At 47.7% G+C, this 17629-nt stretch overlaps 1 protein-coding gene across 7 annotated transcripts in view; it reads right to left on the bottom strand.

Annotated features, from left to right (window-relative positions):
* The window catches only part of EGFLAM (EGF like, fibronectin type III and laminin G domains), a 175177-nt gene continuing 157548 nt past the window's right edge, over positions 1-17629 (bottom strand). For 2 of the 7 annotated variants that reach the window (XM_036111083.2, XM_036111084.2), the window contains 5 exons: positions 14848-14926; positions 11238-11381; positions 5260-5343; positions 1995-2098; positions 1-1189 (listed from right to left, as the gene is read on the bottom strand). In XM_036111083.2, coding sequence (XP_035966976.1) covers positions 1035-1189; positions 1995-2098; positions 5260-5343; positions 11238-11381; positions 14848-14926 — 566 coding nt within the window. In that variant the 3' untranslated portion in view covers positions 1-1034. The other 5 variants (XM_078066658.1, XM_078066660.1, XM_078066659.1 and 2 more) reach the window with 5 other exon arrangements.

The following is a 17629-nucleotide window of genomic DNA, read 5'->3' as shown; positions in this document are numbered from 1 at the left end:
TTCTAGCCTTCTTCATCTCCTTTATTCAGGTTCACTACAGACGTTCCCCCTCTCTTAAAGCAAAAATGACAGTGACCCTCCTCCGTAACACATGTACCTGTTAATCTGCTTATGTGGGAAGCTTCATGTTCATCTCCTTGAGCCATCAACATTTACTGCAAGAGAAGAGTCAGCTTCCCCCAGCTGCCCACCCCAAGATAACTATCCCACTCCGACGGATGTCACGAAGGGCCAAAACAAGTCTTTACTGGGGGAAAATTTTTAGGAAGTGTGCAAAGAATTCAGGGTTGTCCACACAAACTTGCAAAAGTATACTGTGGGGACAATCTGCAGCTATAAAAATATACACATACAAAAAGACATCTACAAAATCATGGTGCCCGTTTTCTTCGATTTGCATTATAAAAAGTAGGGAGTTTTCATTAAAGGTAAACTTTGGTGGGGGCAGCATTCTAACTGTGACTCCATGCTTAGTCTCCCCTCCTCCTGATTTTCATGGAATAGTCAGAGCATACTGAACCAGCCACTGAGGAGTGCAAGGGATTAATCCTAAATAATGCATGGGCCAAGGTGAGAAATTCAAGGTTCAAGGTCAAATAGTCATTCTGCTGTCAGCAAAAGTGTCATGAGTCAGGGAAGGAGGGAAGTATTTTAATACTGCCCTTTGGGTCTCTATTTTTTTTTTCTTTCTGTTTTTATTCACTATGAATCACAACACAGTCACTGAGCTACAGCAGCTAGGCTCTGGAATTTGCATTGAAGTGTGATCTCTGGCAGCCCCTGCACATTCAATGGACAAAGTTCGACGCTTCCTACACAGAGTATTCCGTTGGGTTTGGCCCACAGAGTGTCGGCAGGAAAGGCCACACAGGGACTCCTGTCTTGGTTCTAGTTTCTCATCAGGGGGTACTTTCTCCTTGATGGGAAGAAACGCACCTGGCCGCCATGCCTCCGTGCGTGGCATCTGGCGGGTCGCGGGGCCCCGGGGAGTCTCAGCAGAGAAGGCTGTGTCCCTTGGGCAAGCCCAGCTGGGCTTACTTGGCTCCACACGTGTTGATGTTCTTCCCATCCACGGCGTCTTCCACGAGGGAAATGTGGTAATCGGTGGACAGGGTGAAATGAGAAATACAGCCCACGAGGCCTCGCATGTATTGCCTGTTAGTGTGCAGAGCGATTTCCTTCATTCCACCTGCCAGGAAGCAAGAGGGAGACGGGCTGAGCCAGAGGGGAGCAGGTCTCGTTAGGACACCTGAGTCTTCACTGACCAAGGTGTCCCTCGACAGACAGGATGGGTGAGGGCTGTGAGCCCCTCCAACTGCTCAGTGCAGAGCATCTGTCTAATTAATAATAACCCTTGAAGGGACAGACGGACTTGTATCGACCTGACACACAACCAGAGGCTATAAATACCCACCTCACGTGTGACTGCTGACCCAACTGACCACTTAAAACCAAACAGTGCCTGGTAAATTTTGAAATGTTGTATAATGTCAACGGAAGGCAGCAGGTAGTTAAAGGTGATGTCATCCTAACCCGAAAGAAATACACTGATATTGAAAGCTTTCAATTAAGTTCACTTTTAGGAAATATCATTTGGATAGAGATCTATTTTCGTGTTTATGTGTCTGCAGTAGCGGTTTCTAAACTATTTACAGAAATACTACTCATTCTAATTTTGAGAGGGGACAAGAAAGATCCTCCTTCCTCAGAGGGAACTGTCGGAGCTATATTAGGCAGGTTTTTGTTCTATAAACAAGAAAAGCATGGTTTTCCTGGTGGATCAGTCCAAAGCACAAAAGCATCTAAGTGCTTCCTGCCCCCTCAGCCATGAGTCAGAAGTTCAGAAAATGGAACAACAGAATATATGGCAAGCTTCCCAATTTCTAAGTATTTGATCTGGTGAAGTGCACCTCTTTGGGGGAACCCCACCATGACAACTGGAGGCCTAACAAGAAGACGCTGGCGTAATTTAGATTTGGTCAAAGGTCACTTACCCACATACAGAGCTCCATTGATGTTGAGCTGCCTCATCATGCCAGGTGATTTGCCTGTTCTGGCCCCATAGTCATCCACAGTTATCTTTCCGGATTGGCCATCCCTGCAGAGACCACCATTTTTGGAGCTTAATTCAATTATGCCTTCATTTTAATAAAACTCTATTCAAGTACTTACTCTGTGCCAGGCACTATGCTAAATGACGGAGGCGCAAAAATGAAAAAGAAAAAATTCCTGGCCCTCAGGAATTTATGGTTTCCTGAGGCAAACAAAAAAATTCAAATTGTACGTGACAACACTGTGTCACCACTCCTCAGCAGAGGAATGCCAGGATGGTGCAGAACAGAGGAGGAGAGAGGGTCAGGGAAAGCTTCAAGGGACATTCTGTCTGCGATGAGCTTCGAAGGCTGGGTAGGTCAGGGGAAGCAGGAGGGTAACGCAAACAGGAAGCGGCAGTGCTAAAGAGAGAAAAGACAGGGGCTTGGTACAGGCTGGGCATAGAGAATTCTGGAAGTGGGAGGAGAGTGGCCAGAAGCATTTCTCCTGAAGGGAGCCAGAGAAGAACAGAACTATAAGGGGAGGGTTGGTGGGGACATGGGGACACGTGATGAGTTCGAACAGTATTCTAAGCAAAATGGAAAGCCAATGATAACAGGTAGAGGATTACTTTGGGGGAGGACAAAGAATGGCCGAGAAGTTTCTAAAGGACCTAGAGAGTCATCCAAAAGCGACTCTGGGGACAGCGGAGTGGAGGTGTTCATCTGTGGCAGGGGCTTTGCCATTTTCTATGCTGGTTCCCAAACTATCTGGTCCCAGGGACCTTCTTCAAAAAACCACCCGTTTGTGCAGATCTTGGAGGACTGCACCAACCCAGGCTGCACTGTTTTTTTTAGGAGTTCCTTACTGATCTTCTAATCTTTTTTTACAGCAAACTGTTCTTGTTTCTTGGATTACTGGTCTCTCTTATCTCTCTGACGTAGTAATATGCTTTATCATTTTTTTAATCATTTATATCATTTTTTTTTTTTTAAGATTTTATTTATTTATTTGACAGAGAGAGACACAGCGAGAGAGGGAACACAAGCAGGGGGAGTGGGAGAGGGAGAAGCAGGCTTCCCACTGAGCAGGGAGCCCGATGTGGGGCTCGATCCCAGGACCCTGGGATCATGACCTGAGCCGAAGGCAGACGCTTAACGACTGAGCCACCCAGGCGCCCCCATTTATATCATTTTTTATCATTTATCATTTTTTCATTCAAGTCTTTGTTTCCTTCAAATTGCTTTGTTATGTTGATTTGTTCTGCTATCCATCTTTTACATCGGAGATTTTTTCAAATGCCTAGTGATTCCTGACGGCCACTTCATAGTTAAGTGAAGTGAAAAAGCACTGGGCCGCCTGGGTGGCTCAGTTGGTTAAGCATCTAACTCTTGATTTCAGATCATGAGATCAGATCATGATCTCAGGGTCATGAGATCAAGCCCCACTATAGGCTCTGCACTCAGCGGGAAGTCTGCTTGAGACTCTCTCTCTCTCTCTCTCTGCCCCTCCTTCCACTTGTACACTCTCTCTAAAATAAATAAATAAAACCTTTAAAAAAGAAAAAAAGCACTAAAAGGCAGATTGGAAGCTCTGTGTGTAGATTCGGTTCTGCTGCCTGGGGCTTCATAGTGCTGGGATCTGGCTCAATCATTTTCTTGGGGGACACCTGAATTTTCTACTTTCCTTACTGTGGGGGATAGGCCTGGCTCCCAGCATTCTGGAATCACACTGGGGGAAGAATTATGGGGTTCTTAATATTCAACATATGAGCTTGCCCACAGTCCCCAGCTTTAGTTTATATAGTTTATACAGTATACAGTAGTCCAGTATTTAGTTATGCTTAGTGCCACCAGCTCAGAACCTTATTTCACTTTCTCCAAAGAAATGTCTTTCCTTATTTTCCCATGGGTAGGGAAAGAGCAGTGTGCCAGCTAGATGAGGTAGAAAAGGGGCTTGGGTTCTAACTCCTCAAGTAAATTCAAGGAAAGCTTTTAAAACCAATCATCCCCCTTTTAGCCCCTCCTTCACCTTCCAGAGTTTCCTGGCTCTACTCTTTTTTGGGGGATACAATAATATAAATCCGGTTGGCCAGGCCTCACGTCTTGGTAGAAACTCTTCTAGTAATGAGCTTTAGAGGTAATTCTGTTCTGTCCTCACCCTCAAGACCATACACTGCCTCCCCACTTTGGATATGCTTTTTTAGAATCCCATACCTGAATGCTGTGATGAGCAATGCCTCCAACAGCTTATCTTGCCTGACCAGCCTTTCCCACCCCCCCTCACCATTACTCTAAAAAATTCCATTCTTCCTCCCACTTTATTTCATCTAAGAATTTTTCATTTTTTTTATATCTCTGAAATGAGGCTACGTCTTAGAATCAATGGCATCTTAGGTTTGAAAAAACATGGTATCAACTTCTAAGGTAATAAGTAATGGACAGGAAAGTGGAGTCCAGCAAGGCTACTCCCACCACAGCCTATATGTGAGCTGAGGAGGAAACTGAGCATGGTAGCCCCATGGTTCCCAGCCTCACTCTTGACCTCACCCATGGACCTCCCCAGAAAGGGCTATGGTAAATGCTCAGGGAACCTGAACCACACACTCTATTCAGCTCAACTCCTAGAACCCTCATCTAACATGGCAAGACTGACATGTTTTTTTACAGAGCTAAGTTTGGGCCTGCTCTTTGGTTTCTCAGAATATACTGTTAAGAGGAAGTAAAACTAATTTTAAAGGAATGATTCACCCGGAGTTAGTCAGAAGTCAGGGTAGTGACCTCTGTGAGGGGGGAGATATGTAATTGGGGCAGGGTGCACACAGCTTCTAAAGCTCAGGTAATGTAATGTCCAAAAAAAAAAAAAAAAAAAAAAAGTGGGTGAGATGTGAAGCATTCCTCAAAGTCCACAGGCCCTGAAATCTTATCCTACTAGAGAGATCTAGATCTCACAAGATAGCGAGGCCCTCTTCCAGGTTAGCCATCAAAAAGTTCTTTCTCTGGGTGGTCTCTGTTGAGGGCAGACTTGAGAGGTCAGGCCCTCTGGCCTGTCAGTGTTAGGGAAAAGCAAGCGGGACCTTAGTAACAAAACGCCCTGGATGACCCAGGTCAGAAGCAGTAGGATGCCAGGCAAGGTTGGGGAGCAGGACTTTGGGGCCACAGGCACGTGGACAGCACATCTGGCTCTTGCTGAGCTCCAGCTCTGTCTCACCCTGTGGTGGGGACTCACCGAACAGCCTTGACTCGGTGCCACCGACCATCACTGAAGGAGCCATTAACCACGATGGACGCCACGCCACTGCCCAGGTTGTAGCTAACGGCACGAGAGAAGAAGCGGACAGAATCAAGTGAAATATAGATAGGCAGGCAGCCCCGAACGATTCCCATTGCAAAAATTCCTTGGAACTCAGAATGTACCTTCCTTAATACAAAATACAACAATGTTATAAAAAGCATTAGGTTTCCAGGCTAGGCCATAAATGATCCCCCCACCCTCCAAAAAAAAGTTTTTCTTAAAATTCTAATCGTAGTAAAATATACGTAACATAACATTTACCACTTTAACCGTTTTCCAGGGTTAGTTGGGTAGTGCTGAGTACATTCACATTGCTGTGCAAGCCATGTCCAAAACTCATTTTATCTTGTAAAACTGAATCTCTGCACCCCTGAAATTACCACTCACCATCCACCCTTTCCCTGGCCTCTCACCATTCTGCTTTCTGTCTCTGTGACTTTGACTATTCTCGATAACCTCATACAAGTAGAACCATGCAGTATTTGTCTCTTTGTGAATGGCTTCTTGCATTTAGCATAATGTCCTCAAGGTGTTTGTTGGTTGGTTTTGGCATGTACAGAAGCATCAGTCCTATAGTATCAGGAACAAGAAGGGCTTCATCATTTGTAATGTGTTTACTAGGTCAAATACTGTCTCCCCCAAACCTCAGAATGTGACCTTATTTAGAAAGAGGGTCTTGGCGGATGTAATTAGTTAAGATGAAGTCATCCTCGGTTAGGGCGGCCCTAAATCCAATATGTCCTCATAAAAAAGGGGAAATTTTTGGACACAGGGACAGAAACAGGTAGGAAAGAATGCAACACAGAGATGCAGGCAGAGATTGGAATGGTGCATTTATGAGCCAAGAAACACCAAGAATTGCCAGCAACCACCACTACCTGGGAGAAAGGGATAGAACATTCTCCCTCAGAGCCCCCCGAAGGAACCAACCCTGCCAACACCCGTGTGTTGGATTTCTCTCCTCCAGAACTGTGAGAGAATACATTTATATTGTTTTAAGTCACCCAATTTGTGGTAATTTGTTATGGCAGCTCTCAGAAACTCATACATGTGTTTTCACTTTCTGAAAAACAAAACAAAACAGAACACAACACGGCAGAGTGGGCTAAGCCCCAAAGAGATCAGGAGGATCTGCCCAAAATCCCAAAGCTTATGGATAGGACTTAACTTGGTGTCTGATCTGCTCCTCCCTCCCAATTTTACTCTGCTATCAGGCCCACTCAGTAGCTTTGTATTTTCTATTTCAGTTTCCAGATACCCTTATACCCGATAGGTCTCAGAAGACGTGCACATATTGTTTACCAGAAAGAAATATCCCTCTCAGTACAGTGCTCATTTAATAATTCTAGTTTAATTCAATTCAACAAATATTTCGTGAGTGACTACTCCAGGCTGGGCACTGGGCCAACTGCCTAGACCTCCCCTTGATAATGTAATAAAGCCTAATGTAATCACGCTTTTCAAAGAAAATGTGTTCCACCAGGGCACCTCTCCTCAGTTTATAAGAGGACATGTCTCTCTGTGACTTCACTGGCCAAGAAATAGGAATGTTGAAAGGAAACCTGGATTAGTAACTGAGCTCTTGCATGCACTCGCTCTGAGAAAAGAGCAAGAAGAGAAAGCACTTGGCTTTCCCCAGGGAACGCACGAGGGGTCATTTCTGTAATCACGGAGGCTCCAGGGAGTCTTCCAGCCCACTGACACTGAACCGAGCACAACACTTGGGTGACCTGACGAGCTAGGAGACATAGCTGTCGCTCTGATCCTGAAAAGTTTACGGCTTCCTAATGCATTTTCCCACCCCCAGTGTCTCCTTGTAAGAAGCAGCCTGCAGGTGGGATTTTCAGATTTCATTATTTAGTGGCCAAATGACTTTTTGAAGGAATGAATGAGGATGAAGCAGGGCTGAGAGCTGATTGGCAGAAACTGAGCCGAATCACCAGGTGTGGCTTTAATGAAAGGCAGTGAGGGGTAACAGAAAGGGTGTGGGCACTTGGATTGGACTAGCCTGCCTTGATTCCCAGTCTTGCCAATGACTAGCTCTGTGACCTTGGCCATTTGCCCGATCTCTCTGAGACTGTTTCCTCCTCTGTGAAATGGGGGAATTAATACCTTCCCTAAAGGACTGTAGGGAATATTACATAAAAGAGCATGGCACACAGTAAGATCCAAACAAATAACCCCACCATCCCCAGTACACGCAGTCCTTAATGCAGCTCATATCCGAGGTTGACAATATATCTGGAGGAACCAGTAGTAAATAGAAAGTTGCCACCAAGAGTTAAACTCATCAAGCCTCTCCTGGAAGAGTAGTCATGTGTGAGAGTGAACCAACAGGCTGTAAATATGTAACAAAAAAGGTCAGGAACACCCAGATCTCAGAATCAAGGTGACTTCAAGATAATCTCAGGGACGCTAGACTGGAACGTGATTGTAATCCAGTGAATGGAAACCTTTCAGCTGTGTTTAGACAAAAGACGGGCTTTCTTCTCCTGTTCTCCAACCTGATAACGCTCCTATTCATGCAAAGAGCCAGAACGTACTCAAGGGAGTCAACAGTGAACCCGGCAGCCAGGACTCCAGCCTCATTGTGAGGTGGTGGTTGGGGAGGCAGCTCGGTTGGCCTCTCCATGGCCTGACTCTCCCACACATGCACCCGCTCTATCCCACCCTCCAACTAACCTCCTGCTTCCCCAGATACCCTGTCACCCTCTGTTGTTGTTGTTTTTTACAATAATAAAAGACCAAGAATAGTGGTTAGCTGCTTTGGGAGAGGGCATGGGGGAGCTCTCTGGGGTGTGGGAAATGTTCTCTATCTTGTTCTAGGTGGTGGTTACACAGGTATCTACGTGTTTAAAAATTTTTCAAAGTCATCAAGCTGTACACTTGACATTTGTGCACTTCATGGAAGTTATACCTCAGTTTAAAAAGAAAAAGTAGAAACATATGAATGAATGAATCAATGAACAGACGAATGCATGTCTGGCTTCTCTATCAAGGCCTTGTGAATCTGGTTAGCAGGACTTGGTCATTCTGATTCAAATTTACCTGCTCAATTTGCTGTGCCCGGGAAGCTATGAGGCTGAGCACCGAGGTGGGCCACCAGGAAGAGCCACCAGGTGAGGCCTTTTGGAAACCACACGGCTGCTTCCATGCCGTGACCCCCCCATACTTAGTCGTACCCCCTTTGAACTGCCACACAGGGCGTTTTACTAATGTCAGATCTCTTCCTTTTCTCTGTTGCATGAAAATGTTATCAAGGTCACATGGAAAGAGTGGGAAAGCCTGTCAGTCAGGTGGTTTTCACAAACCTGTTCACTGGGCTTTATGCCCCATACACAATCATAAAACATAATGAAACAAAACTACCAAAAACTATACTCTTAGCCAAACACTTTGATTCCCTTTCTTCTACTTAATCTTGTACATAGAAACCCAGAAAACATTTGCTCCAAGATAACAATTTTAATAATCAGTACCACTAACAGCTAGATAGGCCAGACCCTGCACTAAGCCCTTCACATGAATTAACGCATTCAGTCTTCAGTCCTCATGACTGTTTGCTTCTCGCTTCTACAGAGGCAGGGTAACTTGCCCAAGGTCACGTGGCCACATGTCTGACTCTGAAGCCCAGGCGGTTGACCATTTCAGACCCTGCTTCTTAGGGCGCAGTTCCTGATCGTTTCCAATCGGATTCTGGCCCCCACAAGGCCCTGGGCCATCAGAATCTCTGGGTGGTGGTCCCAGGAATCCACCTCTGAGACCAGCTCCCCGCACCCCGCTGACTCTGTACAATGACATTTTCAAACCACTGGCCTGCACTCTAATTCCTTTCCATGCCCAGCCTCCCGCGGCGCTTCCTATATCTGTGCTGGGTGAATGGATGTGCGAAGTGACTGCCCAGAGGAAGGAAGGGAGGCCGAGGCAGCGACGTTGCAGCTCCAGGCCCAGGGACGGGCGGGCGCAGACGTCCACCTCTGTGGGGGGCCAAGTGGGGCATCCTTCACGCAGAACATAGCCACCACTCCAGGCTAAAAGAAACACATCGGGCCCATTTTCAGAATCCGAGGGAGAACTGGCAATAGAAGAAAAATGCAGGGATGCAGGGGGGCCGTCAGAAGGGTGTCCTGGGGGTGGGGAAATGGGGGCTGGCCAGAGCCGGGGGGGGAGCTGCGGGGCAGCCCTGAGCACACTTCCCCTGTCCGGGGCCAGCGGTTTAGGGGGGAAGCTGGGCCTCCCACCCACGGCTGAGCTACTGTTTCAGTTCCCTTTTCTGGGCACAATCAAGTACTTGAGGCCTTGGTGAGGTTAACCACAGGAAAACCACAAGAAAATGGCTTCGCGGCAGCCAGCCTGAAACTGGGGTGTGAAGAGCTCTGTGTTTGACCTCAGGGCCAAGGGGGGAAAGGGAGCTGAGATGGTGCTCCCACCGGCCAGCCTGGAGCCATCAACCACACACTCTCTCCCAAGTCCCCGACGATCACAGGATGGCATCCCTCAGCACGCTCTGCTGTTTAGGAGGAAGTGTGATGTTGGACAAGTGACATTTCCTCTCAAAATGCCTTTTATTCAAACTGAAAGGACTTAACATTATTCTACTCGGGCTGTCAGTAATCCCCGTGCACGATCCACAGAAGCCCCAGAATTAAATCTTCATCTTCTCCACAGGTCAATCATCTTTGTTTTGAGTCCAACCGAGTCCATATCACTTAGTGACTTTGTGCTAGTCACCAGAGGGGGAATTAAAGCAGGAAAAGCCAGAGAAATTCCTCCCCCCATAGAGCAGATAGACCATCCAGAGACCAGGCAGGGGTTTCAAACCTTAGCGGACACAGAATCACCTGGAGAAACAGCTAAAACAGACTGCTGGGTCCCACCCCTAGAGTTATTCTGGCTCAGGAGGCCAAGGGTGGGGCCTGAGAATTTGCATTTCTAACAAGTTTCCCATGACAACTGATGCTACTGGTCCAGAGACGATGTTTTGAGAATCATGGGTCTGGACAAGTATTTCTAACCTCAAATGAGGATGTACCATCACAGTCTCTACTGAAGCTTCCGCATGTCACACAAGCCAGTGCCGGCCCTGGGCAAACCCAGCTCCCACCCGCTGTGCTGGGGAGAAGTGGTCTAGGTCATCCTTTAGCTACTTCACAGCTATCCATGTGACAAATCTGAGAACAGTCTCAAGTGACTCAAAAGAGGTAAGAACTTCCAGGACTGCCTTATCAGTATCACCCAAGAAGCATTTGCAAAAATCCAAATGTTGGGTTGATTACTGACGCGTGAATCTGGCTTTGCAGGGGGAGACTGGAAGGCAGGCGATCTCCTTCCCAAGGCTGCGCAGCTAATAGGGAGCAGAGTCAGAATTTACAGGCAGGTCTCTCGACTTTAGTTGGTCTCATCTGTCTGAGCTAGTTTGAGCTGAGTACTCATATCCATGCTCAGCACTATCAAAGTCCTCTTTCTACTACATCCTAATTTGCAAGTGGGGAGCATATGGCAGCAACATTCTAGAACAGGGGTCAAAAAATGTTCTGTAAAGGGCTAGATGATAAATAATTTAGGCTTTGCCATAGAGTCCCTATTGAAACTACTCAAGTGTGACACCGTAGCATGAAAGTAATCAGATCATATATAAGTGAATGAGTAGGGCAGAATTCCAACAAAACTTCATTTACAAAAATGGGTGATGGGCTGGATTTGGCCCTCAGGCTAAAATTTGCCAACTGATGCTCTGGAAGGCGGATGCTGGAAAGAAACACCAGGAGCCTCAAATAACCCTGGTCCTTCAGGCAACAGTCCATTCCAGCAGACTGGGTGCTGGCTTATTTTGGCATCACTCTGTTTGGCATGATCGGCACTGTCTGAGAAAAATCACAAGGTGATGCTGAAGACAACTGGAGAGCGGTTACCTGAACACCAGGGCTCCATCTCGAAGGCCCAAGGAAATGAAGTCACTGTTGGGTCTCATGGGGCTGTCTCCCCTCCACATCAACAGACCGTCTTTGGCAGTTGTCTTAAACCTCATGAATGCATTTGATCTTGATCCTGATACCCTGGGGAAAATACACAAATAACTGCAACAGATCAACCAGTGTCCACCAATGTCCATTCTGAATAGTCCCAGTTTTGTCTGCCAGCCCCGAGGAGCCAGGTGTAAGGGTAGTCTGCCATTTCTGACACGTACTACCAGGAAATGAAAAATGGCATCACCACCACAAGCTACATGATGGGCCTAAAATTCCGGATTGCTCATTTTGCAGCAGCGTTCCCCTCCCCACATGTGGTGAAATTCCACGAGAGGGCACTTGATGAGTCACAGATTAGCCAGACTCTGGCCAATGCCAGCATCGAGGCTGTACCCTCAATATACACCTCAGTCTTCCCTCCTTTCTGTCCCACCCTCAGGGGGCCTTGGAATAGTGTTCCCCATGCCCCAACAGAAAGTGAGCTTCATAATTGCCAAGAGGTTCAAGTTGGCAGCTCTCTGGGCTATGATCACGGCTACGGATGTCTCGCTCTGGCAGTGACTGTCCTTGAGGGCAGAGGAGGGGTGACCGGACAGGGGGCAGAGTGTCAGTCAGACAAGGAAGGTGGCTCAATGGGATCATGGTCTTGAGGCTGCTGGGGTGGAGGCAGGGTGGAGAGGAGCAGGAAGCTGAGAGGAACGGAGGGGTGCTCAGACGGGTCAGTTCCTGCCCCTACAGCCATGGCTGGGGATAGGATCACAGGCTTACGGGTTCTTACCAATTCCTGGGAATAGACTAGTTCAGAAATGTAGTCTCACTAAGGTGACCAGGGTTTCATCTGATATAAGGAGAAGGGCAAGCATGAGGTCTTTAAATAAGAAGTGAGACAAGAGTAAACATAATTCAGTATTGCTCCTAATATGGCACTATTGGGAAAGTCTCCTTTTCTATTTCCCTATCCCTTGTACCATCCCTCTCTGTCTCGCCTACTTGCTCAGGAGCTGTGGAGTATATTCAGTACAGACCCTCCTCAACTTACTGTGGGCTTCCACTAGGATAAACCCATCATAAACTGAAAATATCCTAAGTCAAAAATGCATTTAATAAACCTCACCTACTGAACTTCGCAGCTTAGCCCAGCCTACCTTAAATGTGGTGCTCGGAACACTTCCATTAGCCTACACTAGAGCAGAATCATCTAAAACAAAGCCTATTTTCTAGTAAAGTGCTGACTGTCTCAGGTAACTTACTGAACACCATACGGAAAGTGAAAACCAGAACAGTTGTACGGGAACAGAATGGTTGTAAGCACATCGGTTGTTCATGCTCGTGATGGTGTGGCTGCGTGGGAGCAGCGGCCACTGCCCAGCCCCGTCAGAGAGGATCCTATCACACATCACTAGCCTGGGAGAAGATCACAGTTCAAAATTCAAAGTATGGTTTCTATGGAATGCACATTCCTTTGGCACCATTGTAAAGCTGAAAAATCATTAAGTCAAACCGTCATAACAAGGGGACTATCTATAGCGAACAGTGGAGGGGAATCTTGTCTAGGCTTCCCAGAGCCTGACCTAGACAGGAAGAGATCAAGTTTACCTTCCCCATGCAGGGCCTCAGAGTGAAGCAGGGAGAAGCAGGGTCCATAATGGTGACTTTGCCACCAGGCCTGGTGCAGAGAATCCAGCCCTGGCCCACTCCCTAGAGACCTGCTTTTTTCCATCTTTTACTCCGGGTTCCTTCCTTCCCTCACTTGCTTTGGATACATTGATTAGTGTAAGCCAATCATAACGGTTCCATTTCTCTTGCAGTGATTGGTTTAGGGGTGGGCACGTGACCATATTGTTCGATGACATAAAGAAAATTTATCAGAAGGATTCTAGGAAAGATTCTTTTCTTTTAAAAAAGAGTTGCATGAAAAAAATTTTTACTTCCACTGGATATTGCCCTGATGTATAGCCATTTTACGAGTGTCTTATGGACAGCTGTCTTATAACCATGGAGGGAGTGCCCCTGGAGAATATCCTGAGGATAACAAGGCAGAAAGATGGAAGAGACTTAGGTCTTTGACGATAGAGTTGAATCTCTGAATTAATCAGTCCAGGAACCAGTCTAAGTCTGCACTGCTTGTTACATGACCTACTAAATGCCCTTCACGTTGAAGACATTTGAGCGGAGTTTCCTGTTACTTGCAGTCAAAGGCATCCAACGGAAACAGACCCTGATCCTGACTTTTACTGGCAGCTTCACGCACATGCATATGTACGTGCATGTACCCACATGTACACAATGGTTTTGGTGTGGGGCCCTGCACCTCCTATTCTCACCAAACCCCTCTACTCCCCCAAACCACCTGGTGCCTTGTACTAAGCCCCAGGGGGCTGAAGACTTGGGCCCCTTTCACAAGGCCTTGTTTTCTGGGAACTGAATGCCCTTGCATCTTAGGGGAGAAAGGGCTAAAGAAGGAAGAAGCTCTCTCTGGGCCCCATGCCAAGACAACCTAGATAAATACAACATGAGATTAAAGAAATGAAGTGATGCCCGTCTGGTGTGCGTTCAGAGTTACCAGGTACATCCAATGCCCCAGGATTTCTCTCAACCACTTTTGTCCCTTGAAAAGCTCCCAAACTCATCTACCCTAAGAACTGGGTGCCCTTAGCTTAAAGCTTTGCCTTAGTCTGTTAAGATGTAGTCAACCTGAAGAGGAAGGAAAATTCTAGAATGATGGTGCTGGTGGCAGGGTGGGGGATGGCACCCTGTAAACTACAAAGAACTAGAGGAGGAAAAAGAAAGAGAGAAGGGCAAACTGAAAGCACCCCATATGAGCTTGGCTAGGGTGAGGACTCTGCCTAGGACCAGTCTTTCCCTTGTGAGCATACAATTCCGAACCAGGAGCTTGGACTCCAGAGCAGGGCTGGAGCTTCTGCCACCAGCATGAAAAGCCATGGCTAGGACTTGGGTATCTCCTTGGACCAGGCTCTTGTATCCACATGAGGAGAGCTGAGAAGCCCCTCACCGAACTGGCCAGAGCCTGAAGAGGACCGTGGAGCTTTGCTGAGGAAGACACAAGGTAGCACGTGGACTCCAAGACTGTCTGGTGGCCACGGGGGCACTTCCGCTGCTGGCTCCAGGCAGGGCTGCACACTGTGGCCACAGGACAGTGTGGAGCTAACTGCCCGGCCTGGGCAATCACACTTAGAACCCCGGCTTGGGGTGTGTCAAGTTCTCACTGCTTCTCAAAGCCCCGATATTGGAAATCCCAGGGCTGGGCATGCTCGTCTCTCCAGGCCCTCTGACCAGAAATGGTTTGGGTTGTTTGTAACAGGGTTGTCTGAAAGGCAGCACTTTTCAAGTTGAGTATTTTTGTCTGTTTGTTTTGCTCTAGTTTCTATGTCTATTTTGTGGTTCCCCCCCCCCCCCCCCACCAAAAGGCCATGTCTCAATGGCCTTCTTTGAGAATTATCTTCTGGCAAGTAAGATAAGGAAAAGTCCTGGGAAAGACTTTGAGGAATCGACCCCCACAGAGATAGGGAAGGTGCCCACTGTAATTTATTACCTCTTGAGGATATCTGGGTTGTCGTAGATCAGATAACTGCGGCCCATAAACTGCGGAATCTCGATGGCTTCTGTGATGGCTGAGATAGAACAGAAAATGGAGGTTACATGGTATTCGGCTCTCTTGACCCCCGCCCTCAACCCCAGGGCAGGAAAATACAAAGGAAGCCAGTTCCTGGAAATGGGACATTTAACAACTTGTCAGCCCCTTCCTCTTGTCTGCACACACACTTGGCCAGGTTTGGAGCTGCCTGTCATGGCCTGGGGTTGGTGTCTCCCTGTGGTCGCCTCCCTGGGGCTGGCTGTCACTGCTATTGGCCTCAGCACTACTGAGAAGTCTTTGCAGTATGTTGAAACTTGAACTGTGCCCAATTATTCTTGGAAGCCAAAGAGCAGGTCGTGGGCCATGTGGGGAACAGCTGGGGATAACCCTAGATATTCTCCAAGGGAGGCAGAGAAAACAATCCCCAAACAAAGCCCACCAGGATTTCATGATCTGAAGCCAATCTGCCCCAGGACTCCTACTTCTTCAGCCATGACCTCAAGAGATTGGTGAAGTAGGCGGGATAAGGCTTTGGCTCGTTTTTTTTTTACAAATCACCTTCCAGCGTCATGTTTTACAGGATCTTCACCATATTCTCATGGTGTAGCAGGGAGTATGGAGGAGGGCTGGTTATTCCCATTTTACAGAAGAGGAAGACAATGCACAGGAATCATCAACGATTTGCCCAAGATCACACAGCAAAGAGAGCATAAGACCATAAACCAGAAGGGCTCTCCTTAATTCTGGCCCTCAGCCCACATTTGACTTTCCAGTATCTTAGAAGTGTATTTCCTTCTTCCTAATGTCTCATCCCCTTGTTTTCCTAAGGAATCACCCTTTTCACACAGCAACATCTTTCTCCTCTTTAGAAAGACATAGAAGTGATGTTGAAGGAAATTAAGATAGAATGAATCTCATTTTCAAAGAAATGTGCAAAACGAGAGAGAATAAATCAGCTTATAAAACCAGTTAGAGTTTCACAAAAATATGTGGTTGAAGCAAGGAAGACACTGAGCTGACTCTACACCCAGGGGAGAAAATGTATAATTATTTGATACTATGAACAGTAGGAGAGTTTAAACTTAACTTCTAATTATGAAAAGAGAAAGAGAGAGAGAGGGAAGGAGAGAGAGAGGTAACAGCAAACCCCCAAACCCAGTGACATTGAGTCCCAAGGATAACTTCCTCTGTTGGCAGGTTACCCACAGCAGGTTCCCACAATGTTTTCATAAAAAACAAAATTAAAAAAAGGAAGGAAGGAGGTAAGGAGGAAAGGAAGGAGGGAGGGAGGGAGGGAAGAAGGAAGGAAATAAAAGCAAAGAAAGAGAAATGGAACTTTAATAATTTCGGAGGTAACTCTGAAGAAATTGCTTTAGTGCTGACACATCTCAGCTCTGATCAGGGGGCTGCCAGCTCAGGGGGGCCTACTGGAACCAAGAAAGGCTCTAGCTAGTGCAGCAGCCCCCACTTATTCGTGGGCTTGCTAGCCATGCTTTCAGTTACTTGTGGTCGGCCGTGGTCCAGAGGCAGATGATCCTCCTATCGTCAGAAAGTCAAGAGATACCCAATGCTAGGTCACCGTGCTTGCGTCACTGCCCACACTTCATCCCACCGAACAGGCATTCCATCTCACAACGTCACCAGAAGGGTGAGGACAGTCCAATAAGATATTTTGAGAGAGAGACCCCAGTGACATAACTTAGATTCCATATGTTGTTACAAGTGTTCTATTTTATCATCAGTTATTGTTGTTAATCTCTTACTGTGCCCAATTTAGACTGATCGTAGGTAAGCACGTCCAGGAAGAAACATGGAATATACAGGACTCCATACTCTCTGTGGTTTCAGGCATCCGCTGGGGGTCTTGGCAGGTTCCCTCCCCGCAGATCAGGTAGGGGAGGGTGACTGTAGCTTCCAATTCTGGCCACCCCACCAGCCTCTCTCCCTTCTGGTTAAAGAGGGTAAGAGGAAGAGGGGAGGAAAAGGAAGGGAAGTAGAGAGAGGTAAAAAGAGTGAGATGCAAAATAGCAGGAGCTGAGGAGAAGAATGAATGGGAGGAAGGAGAGAGAGGGGAAAGGAGAAAAGAAGCTGCCAAGTAAGGAAGGGAGAGCCAGGTGCCTGGGCAGCCTTCGGGTGGGGGAAGGAGCGGGGGTGGGGAAGCAAGGCAGGGAGGGAAGGAGCCAGAGGAGTAGAAGTCGAAATGAGAGGGGGAGAGAAGAAGAGGGAAAAGGGGGCTTGTAGGTGGGATGCAGGCCCCTAACTTCAGGATAGGAGTGCCCAGGAGGGAAAAGGAGAGGATATCCAAGCTGTCAGAGGAGCGGTTCCCAGAGCTAAACATAGCCAAGGCTCCCCCACTGGGTTTGGCTCACCCCCAGGGTGAGAGGCGCAGGCCCTGCTGTTACTGGCCATGGGTGTGGGCCTGTTCCCCTGGACTCCTTGAAATGGTAGGATGTGCTTGTCACACGTCAGCGGGGCACACAGAGAGCCTCTGCGGGGTCTGTGTGAGCCGGGCCCAGCTGCCTGCCAAGCCGGCTCAGGCGCTTCCCGAGCTCCAGCTGGGAGGCGAGCGCCATCTCAGGGCTGGTGGCTCTAGAGGGAGGATTCCCGCCTCCTCCCCGGTAGAGTGGCCGAGTCCCCCACCACCTACCCCGGTCCCCTCCGCAAGCGCTTGGCCTGCACGGGGTGCCCTCCCTGGCAGGAGCCCAGAGCGCTTTCGCAGTGTCACCTGGAACGTCCTGTA

Source organism: Halichoerus grypus, chromosome 2, assembly GCF_964656455.1.
Source record: "Halichoerus grypus chromosome 2, mHalGry1.hap1.1, whole genome shotgun sequence".
NCBI classification, from domain to species: Eukaryota; Metazoa; Chordata; class Mammalia; order Carnivora; family Phocidae; genus Halichoerus; species Halichoerus grypus.
This window is presented reverse-complemented; position numbering and strand designations above follow the sequence as displayed.